This window comes from Spea bombifrons, chromosome 1 (assembly GCF_027358695.1).
Source record: "Spea bombifrons isolate aSpeBom1 chromosome 1, aSpeBom1.2.pri, whole genome shotgun sequence".
Taxonomy (NCBI): Eukaryota; Metazoa; Chordata; class Amphibia; order Anura; family Pelobatidae; genus Spea; species Spea bombifrons.
The window spans coordinates 108355140-108369983 of NC_071087.1; the positions used below are offsets into that span (position 1 = coordinate 108355140).

At 40.4% G+C, this 14844-nt stretch overlaps 1 protein-coding gene across 1 annotated transcript; it reads left to right on the forward strand.

The window, feature by feature from the left end:
* Positions 1 to 8301: 8301 nt before the first annotated feature.
* Positions 8302 to 14113, forward strand: NGDN (neuroguidin). The gene is made up of 10 exons (XM_053468241.1): positions 8302 to 8384; positions 8656 to 8715; positions 9401 to 9472; positions 9559 to 9696; positions 11120 to 11257; positions 11723 to 11840; positions 13287 to 13455; positions 13539 to 13692; positions 13883 to 13943; positions 14032 to 14113. The coding sequence occupies exons 1-10, from the start codon at positions 8370 to 8372 to the stop codon at positions 14046 to 14048; spliced, it is 942 nt and encodes a 313-aa protein (XP_053324216.1). The 5' UTR covers positions 8302 to 8369; the 3' UTR covers positions 14049 to 14113.
* The last annotated feature ends 731 nt before the right edge of the window (positions 14114 to 14844 follow it).

Below are 14844 nucleotides of genomic sequence, written 5' to 3' on the forward strand. Positions count from 1 at the left end.
GGCCCTCCCATCGACATCAAAAGCCCACTGACATAACTAGGCTACCCAAAGAGGGAGGTCTCTGGGGAGCTGGAAGGTCCCAGGTATATGGTATATGGCCGATGGCTGGATATGCACAAACGCACACTATGTTTTTACGCGCACGTAGCGTACAGCTAGGAATATCCAGTGTCTTGTCGTTCACACTGCAGCACCTGAGCACTGCAGCTGGAGAGGCAGATCAGGTGAGTTTGTGGCTCTGTTGGCCAGCGGCCAAGCCTGCTCACACAAACACATCTCTCCTATTATCAGTGCAGTTTACATGGAGTTTGCATTCTCTCCCGCTTAGTTTGCATGGAGCTCTATCTTCATGCAGCTGGCATTGTGTGTGCGAGCAGCCACACTACTACTGCGGGATGATGTGCCATGCACCCACCTTTCTGTACCCCTGCCAGCTTCATGGGAAGGTTATAAATATGCAGAACCTGAGACTCTTCAAGTATTAACCTTTCAATAGCCCATCAAAATTATTCAGTTGAAGCTATTCTGTATGAGGAAATCTACATAGTTGTTATGAAAACTGTGTAAGAAGGTAAAGATATTCTGAGTTAAATATTGTAAGCTTGCGAGCAGGGCTCTCTCCACCTACTGTATCCGGCTTAGTCTGTCAATTCTCGTCTTGTCATAACCCTTGAATATATGTATTGTATTAAGCACTGCGTAAATTGTTGGCGCTATCAATAAAAGATAATAATAATAATAACCTGTATATGATGTATGATAAATGCAGATTCACAGAGACAAACCAATACATAAAGAAACATGTGCAAGCCTAAAGGTTGGAAGGCTGAATCCCTCCAATCATTTGCAAGGGGGAGAAAATGATGGGCTTGATGTATTAATTACTGTTCTGTTAAACTTACTATAAAAAGGAAAAAAAGGTTACATGGCCTTAATAGTATCCTAGTTTGGCTCAGGTAGGGACCTTTGCACAGCCTGACTCCAGTTGTGTCTTTGACGCACACTATTTAACCCATCTACAGTGGAAGCACCACAAATGGATGCTATAATCTTCTTCTCCTAGTGACATCTAATGGGCTTCTCTCTTTTTATATGCATTTACGCATCTCTGTACCTGGTTTTACATGGAGAGATGTGAACATCATGAGCACACGGTGCAAGGGCTGTCTGAGCTGGCACCAATGCTGGTCTGGAATGTCAGGCTGACTTTGGGTCTATCTGGATGCTTTACTCTAATCACCGTGATTACTGCCTTGCCTGTTCATGTGGCATAATAAAGACAAATCGCTGGCCTCTAGGGAGAGACGACGGAGGACAGTTATGCTATTCAGGAACAGCAGAAATGCTACGGCGTTGCAGAAAATGACACATTAAAATTGGCCTGTAGGTGAGGACCAGAAATGGGCCATCTGCCTGTACGTGGAGAAATAAGGCATTCGGTCCAATTCCACAAAAAAGTTCCTTGATCCCTTTTTAGGCACCTTGAGCTATATGTAGATGGATAGTTAGAGAAGAAAGCTTTGGTCTGCACGCCTTCTCTGTGTAAATATATTATTTGTATTTAATAAAATGTAATCTCACAAAGATCATAAAATAACAATGAGACATAAGGAAATAAAAGTGCTATATTGGTAACATATATTGTTTAACATGGCACCAGGCACCTGTGGGTGTTTTACAGCAGATGTGACATTTGTAACATTGATAGGCCATGTTTTACACAGCCGCAGAGAGGAGAGCAATTTTAAGAGTATTGGTGGATGTGGAGTGAGCACTGAGCGTATAGAGCGACTACATAAATTCTATACGTTTGTGTTGGCTTATTGTGTGACTTGTGCAAAATATGCAGATTGCATTGACATTGAGTATAAAGAGCAGATGAATCACAGAACATTCCATGCAGACTGAGTGTGTCTGTGTGGCAGAGTAACGTAAGGATGTCCACTGCTTAGAATGTAGGATACAGACAGAGCCAGCCTTAGGCAAATTCACTACATCCACTTACTTGCTGAAATAAAAACAAAGAACATTAAAGCGCTGCCCCCTACAAGCTCAGAACTTCGGGCAACTACCTAGTTTTGTTTATGGGGTAAGGCTGGGCATGACCATGAAGAACGCAAATCCCCAGGACAGAGTATAAAGACTTCATGTGTAGGAAATGTGTGATAATGTACAATAGAAGAGAACGACCATATGAGTATCCCATGTTAGGATATCTGAAAGCATTTCAAGTCAGGTCTGTAACTTAAAAAAGCCAATGCAGCATATCATTCAACAAGTATAACAAATAGCAGCTACAATGCAGAACAGCTCACATCAGTGTGGGGCTGGACTTCTCAAAACATGCGCATGGTGACGTAAGGAACAAGAGGTGCTTAACAGTATCCCTACCTACTCACATCCAAACTCTGCCCATTTTCACCTATTACCATCCAATTCCCACTCATTTCCTATCCATACCTGGTCTGTTTTATTCCCATGTCTCCAAATGTTTAAGAATCCAGCAGTCGTGTTCCAGGTGAAAAACCAGATAAGTATGCCCCAACGTTTCAGATCAAGTAAAGTGGGATCCATTTTTCGAAAAAGGGGTGGTTAGTTAAGCCAGTTTAAGGCTAGGTTTCCACTTGGGTTTTTGTCCGGCATTTTTTTCTTGATGAAAAACGCCAGGAAAACTGCCAAGAAAACTGCCGCTGCATTTACCTGCGTTTTGGCGTTTTTTCTGCAGTTTTTTCTGGCGTTTTAGCCTTTCTGTGGAAATTGCTTTTTTTGACCTTAGGCAGTTTTTCCAGCCTTTACAAGTTAGAAGTTTCACCCAGCTAAAAGGGATTAGGATAAATGGCAAGTATCTGCCCTCTCCTGATGTCATTTACTTGGTAGACCCTTTTGTCTCTTTTCTGTGGTTTGTAAGGCATGCTTTATTCCGAATGTCTGCTCCTCTGGGAAGATTGGCCCCAAATGATCGTGCAAATTGTTTGCTGTTGCTTTTGGCACGCAGGATCCAGTTGATGCGTCGGGTATGTTTGTTTGTAATGGCATGTTTGTTCCAAATGGTGTAAAATTCAATATGAACCAGTCCAGGACTTTGTTTTGTGTGAAACTGTTTGTTTTCAGCCTATTTCTCGTAGGACACACAGATACTGGGTCCATCCTCTGCATTGTAACTGTGGAAAAAACGCCATAAAAAACGCCAAGACAATAAACCCACATGGCTCTTTCATGGCGTTTTTTCTCTTTCATAGACTTCTATTGGAGAAAAACGCCATGATTTCCTTGCAAAAAACGCCAGAGTGTCAACATGCTGCGATTTTGAAAAACTGCCACAGAGCCCAAAAAAGCAGAAAAACGCCAAAGAGGACTGAAAAAACGCCAGACAGAAAAACGCCAAGTGGAAATGGCATTTTGCGATTTCCTATTGAAGAACAGCTAACATCTGGCTGCTGCGTTTTTCCACTAAAAAAACGCCAGGTGGCGCTATTGGCGTTTTTATGGGCGTTTTTAGCAAAAAAAAAAACAAATGGAAACCTAGCCTAAAAGCCAAAATAGGCCTATATACAAACGTGAGAAGGAAAAAGAACAACAACAGGGCATAATCAACTTGCTAAGTAAGCAACTCAATCTAGTGGCCCAGTGGAAATAAAGGGAATTCTTACTCGGACTGGTGTGTGATTTCAGTAGCCATTTACCAAATAATAAAAAAAAAGGAACCTTGGTGTCCCAAAAAAGTGATACCCCTAATCTCATGCTCTTAACCTCAACCCAAAATGCCTTCAAGCCAATACTGCAGTCGGCTGGCAGTTACTATATGCAGCTCCAAAGGAGAAACTACAAACATTTTTTTATTTTTTTTTAGCCACTATTTATTTTTTTCCATATTTTTTTAATATTATTTTTTAAATATTTTCCTAATCACATTGCATTTTGAAAGCTGGGCTGCATTGACTTGCATGGTTAAATGCAGTACCTGTATTCAACCTGCAAGGGGAGAATCAACCTGCAAGGGGAGATTAAATTGTTAAAACAGGTGTCCACCACCATACTGTCCTGGGGAGGGGCCCCACATGGCCCCTGATGCCAATCTCGGTGTTGCTGAATGCCTCTGCATCGAGGCATTACAGAAACGCCATTTAAGTGAAGAAAGTGATCGTAGATCACTTTCTAAGCTTGTTTAATGCCATGACGTGCCATTGTTCCTTAACTGACCATTTTTGCGTGTCGTGCCTGGCCCGTCATAGGCCGTCAAGGGGTTAAAGTTTATATGCATACCCGGGAACGTACCGGGTCTCGCCCCGTACTCTGGGAGAAGCTCCAGGTCGAGACACTTGGGAGGTATGAAGGTAATCAAGAATGGACAGCAGGACACAGAACTGACACAGTCCCATCTTAGTATGAAAGGGTGAGTGATAAAGACAAAAGGAATGATTGCAATTATGTCCTCTCCCTGTATCACTGACACTTTATACATGTAGTGGGCAGACAGAGCTAGAAATAAACATTTCTGAACATTGATACAGTCCAGTCCTTCTCCCAGTGCCTTCATGCCTCAAACTGGGGAGCAGGCAAGAGAGAGAGAAGTGTAAAAAGAACAAATAAAAGAACAGGGTCGTGAGGACACTTTGGATAAGGGGTGAGTTGAGTTTTGGGGAAGGAAGCCAAACAGGAGGAAGGTAAATAAAACATTGTGTTAATAAGGAGATACTATGTAAGGCGAGAGAAATATGCGATGCGCATGTGGTATTAGCAGCTGCTGTTTCCAGAACCGTTTCTAATCCCTGGCTCTGTTCTGGGTGATCAGGGCTTTAATGCAAATATTCCTGCTATCCCCACATTGGCAAAGGGGAGAGAATGTGGGGGATGGGAATACAAAGCGTGCCCTTTAAACTTGGCCTGTTAACAATTCTTGGGATCCTTTTTTGCATTTATACTTTGATTTCTTTATATTCCTTTTCATATTAATAATTGTTACGGCATATATTCAGCTGTAAAGCTTTACATGCAGAAAATAAATATTTCATTAACCTTTAGCACGCGGTCTCAGTCTCAAAGTTGGAAATTCAAGCCAAGAAGAAGAAACGCTGAAGGATCCTTGTATCCTGATCCACCTTAAACCACTGATTTAAGTTATTTTGGTGGTTCTCCAATACTGTACATTAGTGGTTTACAATAGTAACTTATATAGTTTTATAAGGCGACCACATCAGCCATTTTTCTCACACACACATACTGTTGGCCGGAACATGTAAAGTTTATGTGTGGTGTGTAAACTCACAGAAAGTAATCACTGAATTACAGATCCCATATAACGCACGGTAAAACTTTACATATGCCAGTCAATCATACGTGATGTGGTCACCCAAAGCTTATAAAAATGCACTGGAGTTTAACGTAACCCTGTATGATACACACATATAAAATAAACTCGAAATATAGAAGAACATTTCAGCAAAACTCCAAATAATAATTATGTTTTATTTCTGCGATTTTATAATTTGGGCAGGTTCATCAAATATGGAAATGGGGAATCATGGTTTAAATAACACCTGGTCCTTAGGTGATGAAAACCCCTGAGCCTGAAGGGGTTAAGTGTTTTTTTTTTTCTTCAGAACAGCAGGAAACAACACAAACTAAACAAAACTAATTCTTGATCTTCTGGGCACTAAATGTATTACATTTTCTCTGTAGGGACTCTCAACTAAATACAAACACTGTAGCTAAACAGCAACCATAAGCGAGAGAATGAATTTCACCAGCCTGGCCATTTTTAAACACCAGTTGAACTACAATTAGCTTTACCTGCATTGTGAAGGCTGCTGGAGCATCAATCCAGGGACTCATAACACAATTGGCAAGTCTCATAAGCAATGTTTTATTTAAGATGCCTAGCAAGTATTTGGAGATTCCAATTAAAGCCATAAAAATGCATGGTGGCATGAGACACAAGGTGAGGGAATTACGCCAGAAACATCTTTAAGGTAAGCAGGATAGTTTAAAGTCTTCCAGCTCTGTGGATGCATGTCGCAGACGTCTCAGCTGTCTTGTTAGCTGAGCCTGTACCTCTTAGACATGGAGATTAATGTACAACTAATACATAGTAACACATCTCCCTGTTCTGTATCAGAGGTTACTGATTCAATATGGCCTCCGTTTAATGTAACTTCGACACAAGACTGGTATTATGCACGGTGCTACGGAACGGGAGTTTGCAACTTGTAATTAAGTGGACACGGGGGTACCTGATAAAATACTTTGGTGTCTCAGGAAGTTGTAATGCCTGGCTGCGGCGTTCTCTCCGTACCTGTTGAATGGCTGGTAGTTCAGCATATTCAAACAAAATGCAACATGATTCGATGCATCCAGTTCTGCGCATGCATAATCCAGGATCCAGGAGAATATTGTTTCAGTGAATGGTGTTTTGTGTTAGCACAGCTTGTTATTGTGGATCAGAAGACATGTCTGAAATGTAACATGCATGAGAGAATGTAGGCAGAAATACCCCAATTAACTAAAGTGTCGTCTCCCAAGCTAAAATTCTTCATTTAACATAAAAAAGGCTTTTTTAAAGTATTGGATTGCACACGTTACCAACAGGTTGATGGATAAAGGAACAGTGAATGAAACCGAGCGATTGGGATACCAATGTAAATGGAACTCGGCGGACAGCCAAAAACATCTCACCATACTTCATTTGTCCAACACCATAAGGTAAAAAGTGGGACAGAAAACAAACTGAATCATAAGATGTCTAACGTGTTTATGATTAAGCCTTTGTAATTTGAAACGCGTAATAGCTGGCAGAGATGGATGCCGCTTCTGTCCAAGTCCTATTTGTGCTGCTTGCATTTGGATCCTTTATGGCAGCGGACAAACAGGGTAGACTTTTAACTTGGCCTATTGTTAGTCATGTTCATTTGAAAGCTCACCGGTCATTTGAGACATATTCTGCTAAGCCAACTAGCAAGTTTTAAGTAAATACCGTCAACCATGTCCTAATAGAAAAGCATTTGTATGGAAGGGTTAATATATTTAATAAAACAGTCAAAAACAATTGCTTTTCAAAATGATGTTGATTTTTAACGCCGCCATATAAATATGTTTATAATCAAGGAATGTTCAACGGGTTCCTCTTCAACAGTTACAGAGCAAAAACTCCCATGATCCACAGGCAGGCAGATGACAAGCCCTAAATCATAGATGTTGTGTAGCCCCTCTTCCACTTAAGTGGCTGTATCCACCTGCTTTAATACTCTATATGTAATATATGTTGAATATTTAAATTGCTTGTCTTTTTAACCCTTTATGCATGAAGGTCATAATATTAGGTCCCTACAAAACCTGCCACTCACTGTTTATACAATGATCAACAGTATTTGTGTAGCTGCTGGTTTCTTTTGAAGTCCATAGATTTAGGATAAAATCATAAAAATAAATTAAAAAAAGAGTGTACGCGACAAAACGACAAAAAAAGTGTACGCAATACAATTTTGAACCTGATATGGCCTAAAGCATGACATACCAAAGCATGTGCAGTGCTTCCAAAATCATGACGAATTTATATATATTTATTGCATCTGCACTAGCTATGTATAATTTAGTTATAATCCTGAAAACCTGGGGGGAGGGGTTCTACTAAATAATGGTTTATCTATATATGTAATGTTTGTAAAAGGCTCTGGGGAAAATATATATATATATATATATATATATACACACTGTACATACATGTATATATAATTTGTGTGGTTAAAGCGACAAGAGAAATGTAATTAGCTGCGGCCCACACACACCCTACTGCAGGACCACTGTCAAAAATAAACAAAAGTAGAAAAAGTTGGAATGGAAGCAGAAAGGTGCACTTTGCAGGAGTAACTCACATTTTTTAAGAACGATGCACTATCAATGTTGCCCACTAGATGGTGCTCTGATGACACGATAGTGGTGCATACCTGACCAGCCATATTTCATTTGTTGGAGCAACACATTCTGAATGATATGAACGCTAAACCCTACGTAACTATAGAAAACACAAATACATACGCATTACATTATATATATATATATATATATATATATATATATATAATGTCATATTATGTGTATTAGTGAATAGCAGCCTCTAACATCGTGAATTTAATGTAGTTTAATGTTCAGTATATACACCACATATCTTTAATCTGAAGAGAAATACCCTCTTCAAGTAAGCCTTTGCTCTGTAAAGTATGTTTACGTCACTACTGCTCGCCGGTATCTTCTGCCTCGTGATTGGTGGCTTCGTGTAGTTGGTCCTGGTAGTTCCGGTTCCAGCTCCAGGGAGGTCTCTGATTTGCCTGCGTAGTAGGCACGCCCCTTTACACGTCTCCCCGTTACGGTCAACGATGGCGACAACGGGGGTGAGAGAAGGGGTAGAAACCCACGTGTTAATAATATTAATAAGATACATAGCTGTTATATTTTATACGCGCCGGTAGCGAGGCCCGGGTTAAAATGCTTTTAGCGCACGGAAAGCTATTTGTTACCGGCATGTTTTGTGGTGAGACCGCGTTGTGTACGGGGATTCGCTCCGTTCTCGTATCACGTTTTGTGGTTGTGTGTATTGAACGCGTAGATTCCTAATACACGTTAACGGCCTTCACACTTTACTGATGTGTACTTTTCCTCCAGGAAATCGTGGCTGAGGACCTTCCGGCAGCACAGAGCCTTTTGACCAATCTTCAGGATCAGGTGGCATATTTATAAAGCTATTAGTACTAATTCCTCCCCTGACTATACATTGATATGCTTACATCCGCATCTCATGTTTATTTTCTGTTTGAATGGAAATATAGAATTTAACAGCGGATAAGATCCATTCTGCCCGTCTGGTTTATCTAGGTTTTGTATCCCTATCCAATGCACCTTTAAATTGCCATTTTCACTTCTACCGCTTTTGCTTGGAGGCTGTTCCACTTATTTACCACCCTCCCAGTAAAGTAAAACTTCACACATTTAACCTCCTTTTGGTTGTCACCGACAGACTCTATATTTTGTCCTTTTGTGGATTTCTCTTAAGTGCATTAATTTACATTAATAAACATTAAACTACAGCTTCTACACACTCTTCTACACTCTCCTAATTTAACTCACTTGCTGTTCGGATTATTCCACCTGTGCTCTCTGTATCCTTACATCATACAGCTGGCTATTTCCCTGTGTGGCTACAGTTGTGCGGTTGTTTTGTGCTACGGGGGTCCATCTCCTGTGTACATGCCCTCTGATAGCACATTCAAGTGTCCCTAAACCTATATGTGTAGACCGTAAATGTATAAAATTAAATACACGCTTTCAAATGCATGGGACGATTAGGCTGCCAATCAGGATGTTCTACTGAATGAGAATTGAAAGTATTTGCGTTTTCCTCCTTGTGCAGGTGACAGCAGTTACTGCACACATAAAAAACCTAACACAGAAGGTCCGTAATGGCGTTTATCCGACCGAGAAGGTAAGAAGATGTGAATTGTGTGTATTCTTTGTGTACTGGCTTGTGCTAATGGTTTGCATCTAATACTTTCATGGTTTTGTTTATAGGGTTTAAGCTTCTTGGAGCTGAAGGATCAGCTGCTTCTTCTGTATCTGCAGGATCTAACCCATCTCATCCTGGAGAAGACATGTGGGAAACCTATACAAGGAAATCCAGGGATTATGCGATTGGTAGAGATACGCACAGTAAGGCCAGATTCTTACAACGGGATACTGCACTGCAGAAATACTTACTCCAAGTTAATATTTCTTATGGCCACGTGTGTGTGTATATATATGTGTATATATATATATATATATATATCTCCCAGCTGACAGATGTCACACATAATCAGTGACCTTTTAAATCTGTTATTTATGGGATGCATGTTGGCTCACTCGTGGTAGTTTGCTGGCACCCGTAAGGAAGGATTTGTTATGATCATCATCAGTGTATCCCTGGCTTCTTAGTCTTTACTGTGCCAGAAACCATTTGGGTGATTGTAGTAATGAAGGTCAGTTAGAAGCCAAATGAAATCTGTAGTCAGTTGTGGGTTTTATAATCAGTTCTTACTGCCTCACTGACATCTCATAAACTAATAACATGTTCCTCTTTTCTTCTGAGTCAGCAATTATGCCCTTCAACTCCAAATGGCTGGTATAGTCTTTACTTATGGCACGCCAGCTCGGGTACATTACCTTCGCTCTGGTTTACTGTGTCAGAACGTGTTGTCTGTCTGGGTCTAGTACCGGTTATGGTGAAAAGTGCAAAATGTGCGTCATTCATTAGGAACGATAAGGTGGGACAGTGTCGCCCGATATTTTGTTGACTTCTGCAATGTTTTTTCAAAGTGAAAATGTTTGTGTCAGAGGAATCCTGTTGCATTGAGCATATTCTCTTTCTCACCGTCTCTCTAAAGAGACAGCTCTGTGAGCACCTACAGAGAATTCAAAGATGGCGGCTCATGTAATGTCATTAAACGGCACCCGCTGAAAGTTTGAAACTTTGCATATTTTAATGAAATAAGCTGACCAAAAGCCTTTTAAGTATGTATCCGCTCCAAGGATGTTATCATAGCATTGACTGCCCCCCCCCAGATGCATATTTAAAAAGATGGTAATTTGTATATAGATATAGTGTTTCTATTCTTACCCCTTGTTTTAATGAGGTGCCTGTTATTTATGCCTATAGAATACCTAAAATGTGCATTGTAGGCCAGAATTTGTAGATCTCTCCCTGTATCGTGGTCCAAGTGTATTTTTACCTTGTTGCCATGGTTTATAACAAGACTTTTGTAGTGCTGATGTAAATGAAATAATATAACACAATCTCCTGCTCTTGCTAGTGAAGTGGACTATTTCAGACAAAGCACGACTTAAGCCAGTCCGGTTGTATTAAAAATAAATAATAATAATCACGGTTTTCTTTTTATTTACTGAGTTTCAATCCCAGCCCTCAATCTATTGTCTCTTTTAGTTGCAATAAATAATCTTAGCATATTTCAAGTGCCAAAGCTGTGAAATATGTTGCTAGTGATGAATGTGGCGTGACGTTAACGAATATTACAATCGCTGATAGATGTGGAGGTTTAGTAGTTTTAATCCACTGTCTGTGCGTATGTGTCCATAGGTGTTAGAGAAGATGCGCCCAATCGATCAGAAACTGAAATACCAAATCGATAAACTGGTCAGAGCTGCTGTGACGGGGAGCCTAGGGGAGAATGACCCTCTGAATTTCAAACCCAACCCTCAGAATCTAATCAGTAAGGTACGGTTATATGACATATATGGATCTGGCTTTTTCCCCCGAATGCTACAGACCAATACACTGTGAAGATAACTATATTATGGAATTTACATTTTATTTGTATGCAACACGTGTAGTATTCTTAATGTCTCTTATGGATGATTATTCCTCCCCATTGTCTCCCAATATTACGTTTCTGATTGGTTCAAGGAGCCTTTGTGAAGTTGGGGAGAGCAAGGAAGAGAATATCTGGACAGGAAATGAATAAACGGTTCTCTGCTTCTTTGAGTTAAGCTTTTAAACAAAAAGCAGGAGAATTCCAGTGAAAAGGCACATGCTATCGGTAGTGTTAAAATAGCTTTGTTAATCTTGTAAAGGTGACTACCACTTTGGTTCATTGTCTCTTGTTCTGAACCGTCACACCTTTTTTTTTTTTTCTTGCATAAAACTCGCCACTCATCTTTTATGACCCCAAATTTGCTATAGCTTGAAGAGTCTGCTGAAGAGTCAGATGGTGAAGAGGAAGGTGAAAATGGGGCAGCCAAGAAATCTCAGAGCAAAAGCAGAAAATACATTCCCCCGCGGCTTGCACCTGTGCATTATGGTAGGTTCTAGCAATTGGTTTGCGAGGTATGCTCTGAATGTTGGTCGTTCTATATGTATCTTCAGTTGTTTATGCACACTGGGTCCCTGATTGAATGGATGTAAGCTTATGGACAGGACTATTTCTTACAGTAACTGCTAGTCAGTGCTTAACCCCTTTGCACGCCTTAAGAAATATTGGTACGTCCTTAAAATCTGGCTGCAGCAGGATGTACCTGACTCGGTTCTGCTTATGTTGGGTGGCAGGGACATCTCCCTGCAGCTATAAGAGAGATCAGGCTGTTTATTGACAACCTGGACAATTTTATTGGCAGAAGCCAGCTTTGCTGGGTTCCTACCCACCAGTAGTATCAAACAGTGCTTGGCTCAAACGCTGCCACACATTATATAAGGAATCCCTCATCAGGCATTCCCTTCCATTAGGTGCCACTGCTGACACCTACCCGAAGTTCACTTGAGCACAGGATAGACTCAGCAGGGTCTTTCAAGTTTCTGCAGAGGACTACAATTACTCCCCCTGCTGCCTAATCGCATATATTGTGATCAGCAATGCAGGGCCAGGAAGCCCTGCTTGCTGATCAGTGTTATCAACACACAGTTGACCAAGACTAAGAAAAATAAAATAAGTTGACGTCCATGGCATCCAAAATGTATGAGGTCCAAAAGGGTCTCAATCCATACTGCAGTAGGAACAGTGCAAATGTTTTTTGTTTTTTTTATGTGCCCTTATATCTCATAGCCCTACCACTGAAAGTAAAAAAATAAATATATGTACACACACACAGTATATAACTTGAAACCCCTTAAGCCAGTATTAATAAATGGATAATATAGGGTAACATTGATGTGGAACATATAAAAAATATGTATGTTGGGTATTCCTGTAGTCAGGGGATGTTGATGAACATAAATGGGGTCATTGTTTAGCTGTGCGACCAACTGTGTATTTCTATTTTAGTATAGTTCTTTTTTAACTGTTACAGATTAGCATTAATAATTATGTTTCATGTATATCTATGACTTTAAAAGGTCCTACTTGTCCTGAACAAAATTGTAATTTTCCATTAAATACGGAACAGGCGAATCATGGTTTAACAAATGTTGTAACCCCCTGGGCCTGAAAATGTTAATATGCGTTAACGGAGACTGTTTCACCGATGTATTGTGCGGGGATAGGCACTAACATTGTTCATGGTGGACAATTTAATGTTTTATAAACCTAGCCATGGACACTGGTGTCCTTTTATGAAATATATAGGATTTTTTTTTTTTTGGATGACTTTGTGCTGAGTGCCCAGAACAGTCCCTAAGCATAAAGCTAGCATTAAACATTCTGCATCCCGAACTAGAATCTGCAGATAGAAAACTGTCCTTTTCTTATCCTGGAAATATATGTGGAGCTGTCTTCCTATAATGTTGGTCATTGCTTTTAATGTCTCCCCATCAGATGACACAGAGGTGGAGAAGGAACGCAGACTTCTGGAGCGTGCAAAGAAACGAGCTTTAAGCAGCTCTGTTATACGGGAACTGAAGGAGCAGTATACAGATGCTCCAGAAGAGATACGAGAAGGCAGAGCATATCATATGATGCGACATGAAAGAGAAGAGCAGCACCGGTAAGTAGCTATGATCAGTCTGTCACAGTTCTTGTATTGGACATTGTGTGATCCAGTCTCATGGTTTCCTAACTTACTTATAGGACTAACTATGAGGAGTCCATGATGGTCCGTCTGAATATGACACGACAAGAAAAGGCACGGAAGAAGAGAGTGATTTCCATGACATCCCAGCTCAACTCTCTCACCCACTTCACGGATATCAGTGCACTGACCGGAGGTGAAGGGAGATCTGAGGTAAGAACAAGTGGCAGCGTAAGCAAGGGGCTACAGAGAAAACAATGGGGGTGTTTCAAAACACTTGATTCTAAATTCTAGAATACAGGTTTTAGATGCAAAGTCATTAAGATAATGTAGCCTTAGTTTGTGCAGGATATGTAATGGTCGGTGATGTCATCATATATCGCAAACTATGCCTGTCTTGTAGGACTTGGTACCGTCGGGTAAGAAATCAAAAAAGGGCCCCAAGAAAGGGAAGAAAAAGAGAGGTAAGTGTTCTTTGTTGCTATGTCTTTTGTCTAATATTTGTGAAGATACTATCTTGTATTATAACTGGAATTGTATTACTTTCTATAGGTTTCCGGAAACGTTAAGTTCTGACAGCACAGAGTACCACTGGTCCAATCTTATATCACTGTTTGGCCATTTACCAGATCTGGTTTCTGAAGAAACATCTATCACGCAGAGCAAAAGGCAGAAAATAGTTTCCACGTTCCATCAAATGTCAAATGACGCAGCCGTGGGAGGTATTCTAGACCAATGTCCAGAGCGGGGAACGTGTACTTCGATCAGACCTAGCAATTGTTAATCTGCCCTCAATGATACAATAAACACTTAAAAACTTACTAACTTATGGAAAAAGATCATTTTAATCAAAGTGGGAGACTTAAATCTATTCCTGACATGTTTAGATTGTAAAGTTTTTAAGCTGGGATTGAATGAAAGAACACGCCTAAAACTAAATTTAGCTGTGTGGATTGTCTCAATACAAAGAAAGGAAAACTATAAAAGTTGTTTGTGATCGCCGGTATTATGTTGCTGTTTGAACCAGGAAGTATAAATAATGAGCACGGGCATAAAATCACTAGATGCTGATTTGCAGGAAATGCTAATCATCTGCTATTTACCCTGATGACCTAGGCTGCTAATGGCATGAAGTAGACTGACCACCTCTATTGTAATTGGTTAGTCCACATGTTTTTCAGTATGGCTGCCCATCGTCTTGCTGAGCTGCAGCCTGTATTGGCCTTGGCTCCCCACCTCTGGGGGTAAAACAATCTTGTTGGGCTATTAGGAGGAGCTGATGAGATCGAAGGTATTGAGCGGGTAGAAGGCAGCGGATTTCAGACAACTTAAACACTGATCAGCGCTAAGTGAAAGTCAATATGC

Coding starts and splice junctions, on each gene's coding strand:
- NGDN (XM_053468241.1), top strand. Junction 9,697..11,119: donor GATTGGTAGAGATACGCACA/GTAAGGCCAGAT, acceptor ATGTGTCCATAG/GTGTTAGAGAAGATGCGCCC. Junction 13,693..13,882: donor GAGGTGAAGGGAGATCTGAG/GTAAGAACAAGT, acceptor CCTGTCTTGTAG/GACTTGGTACCGTCGGGTAA.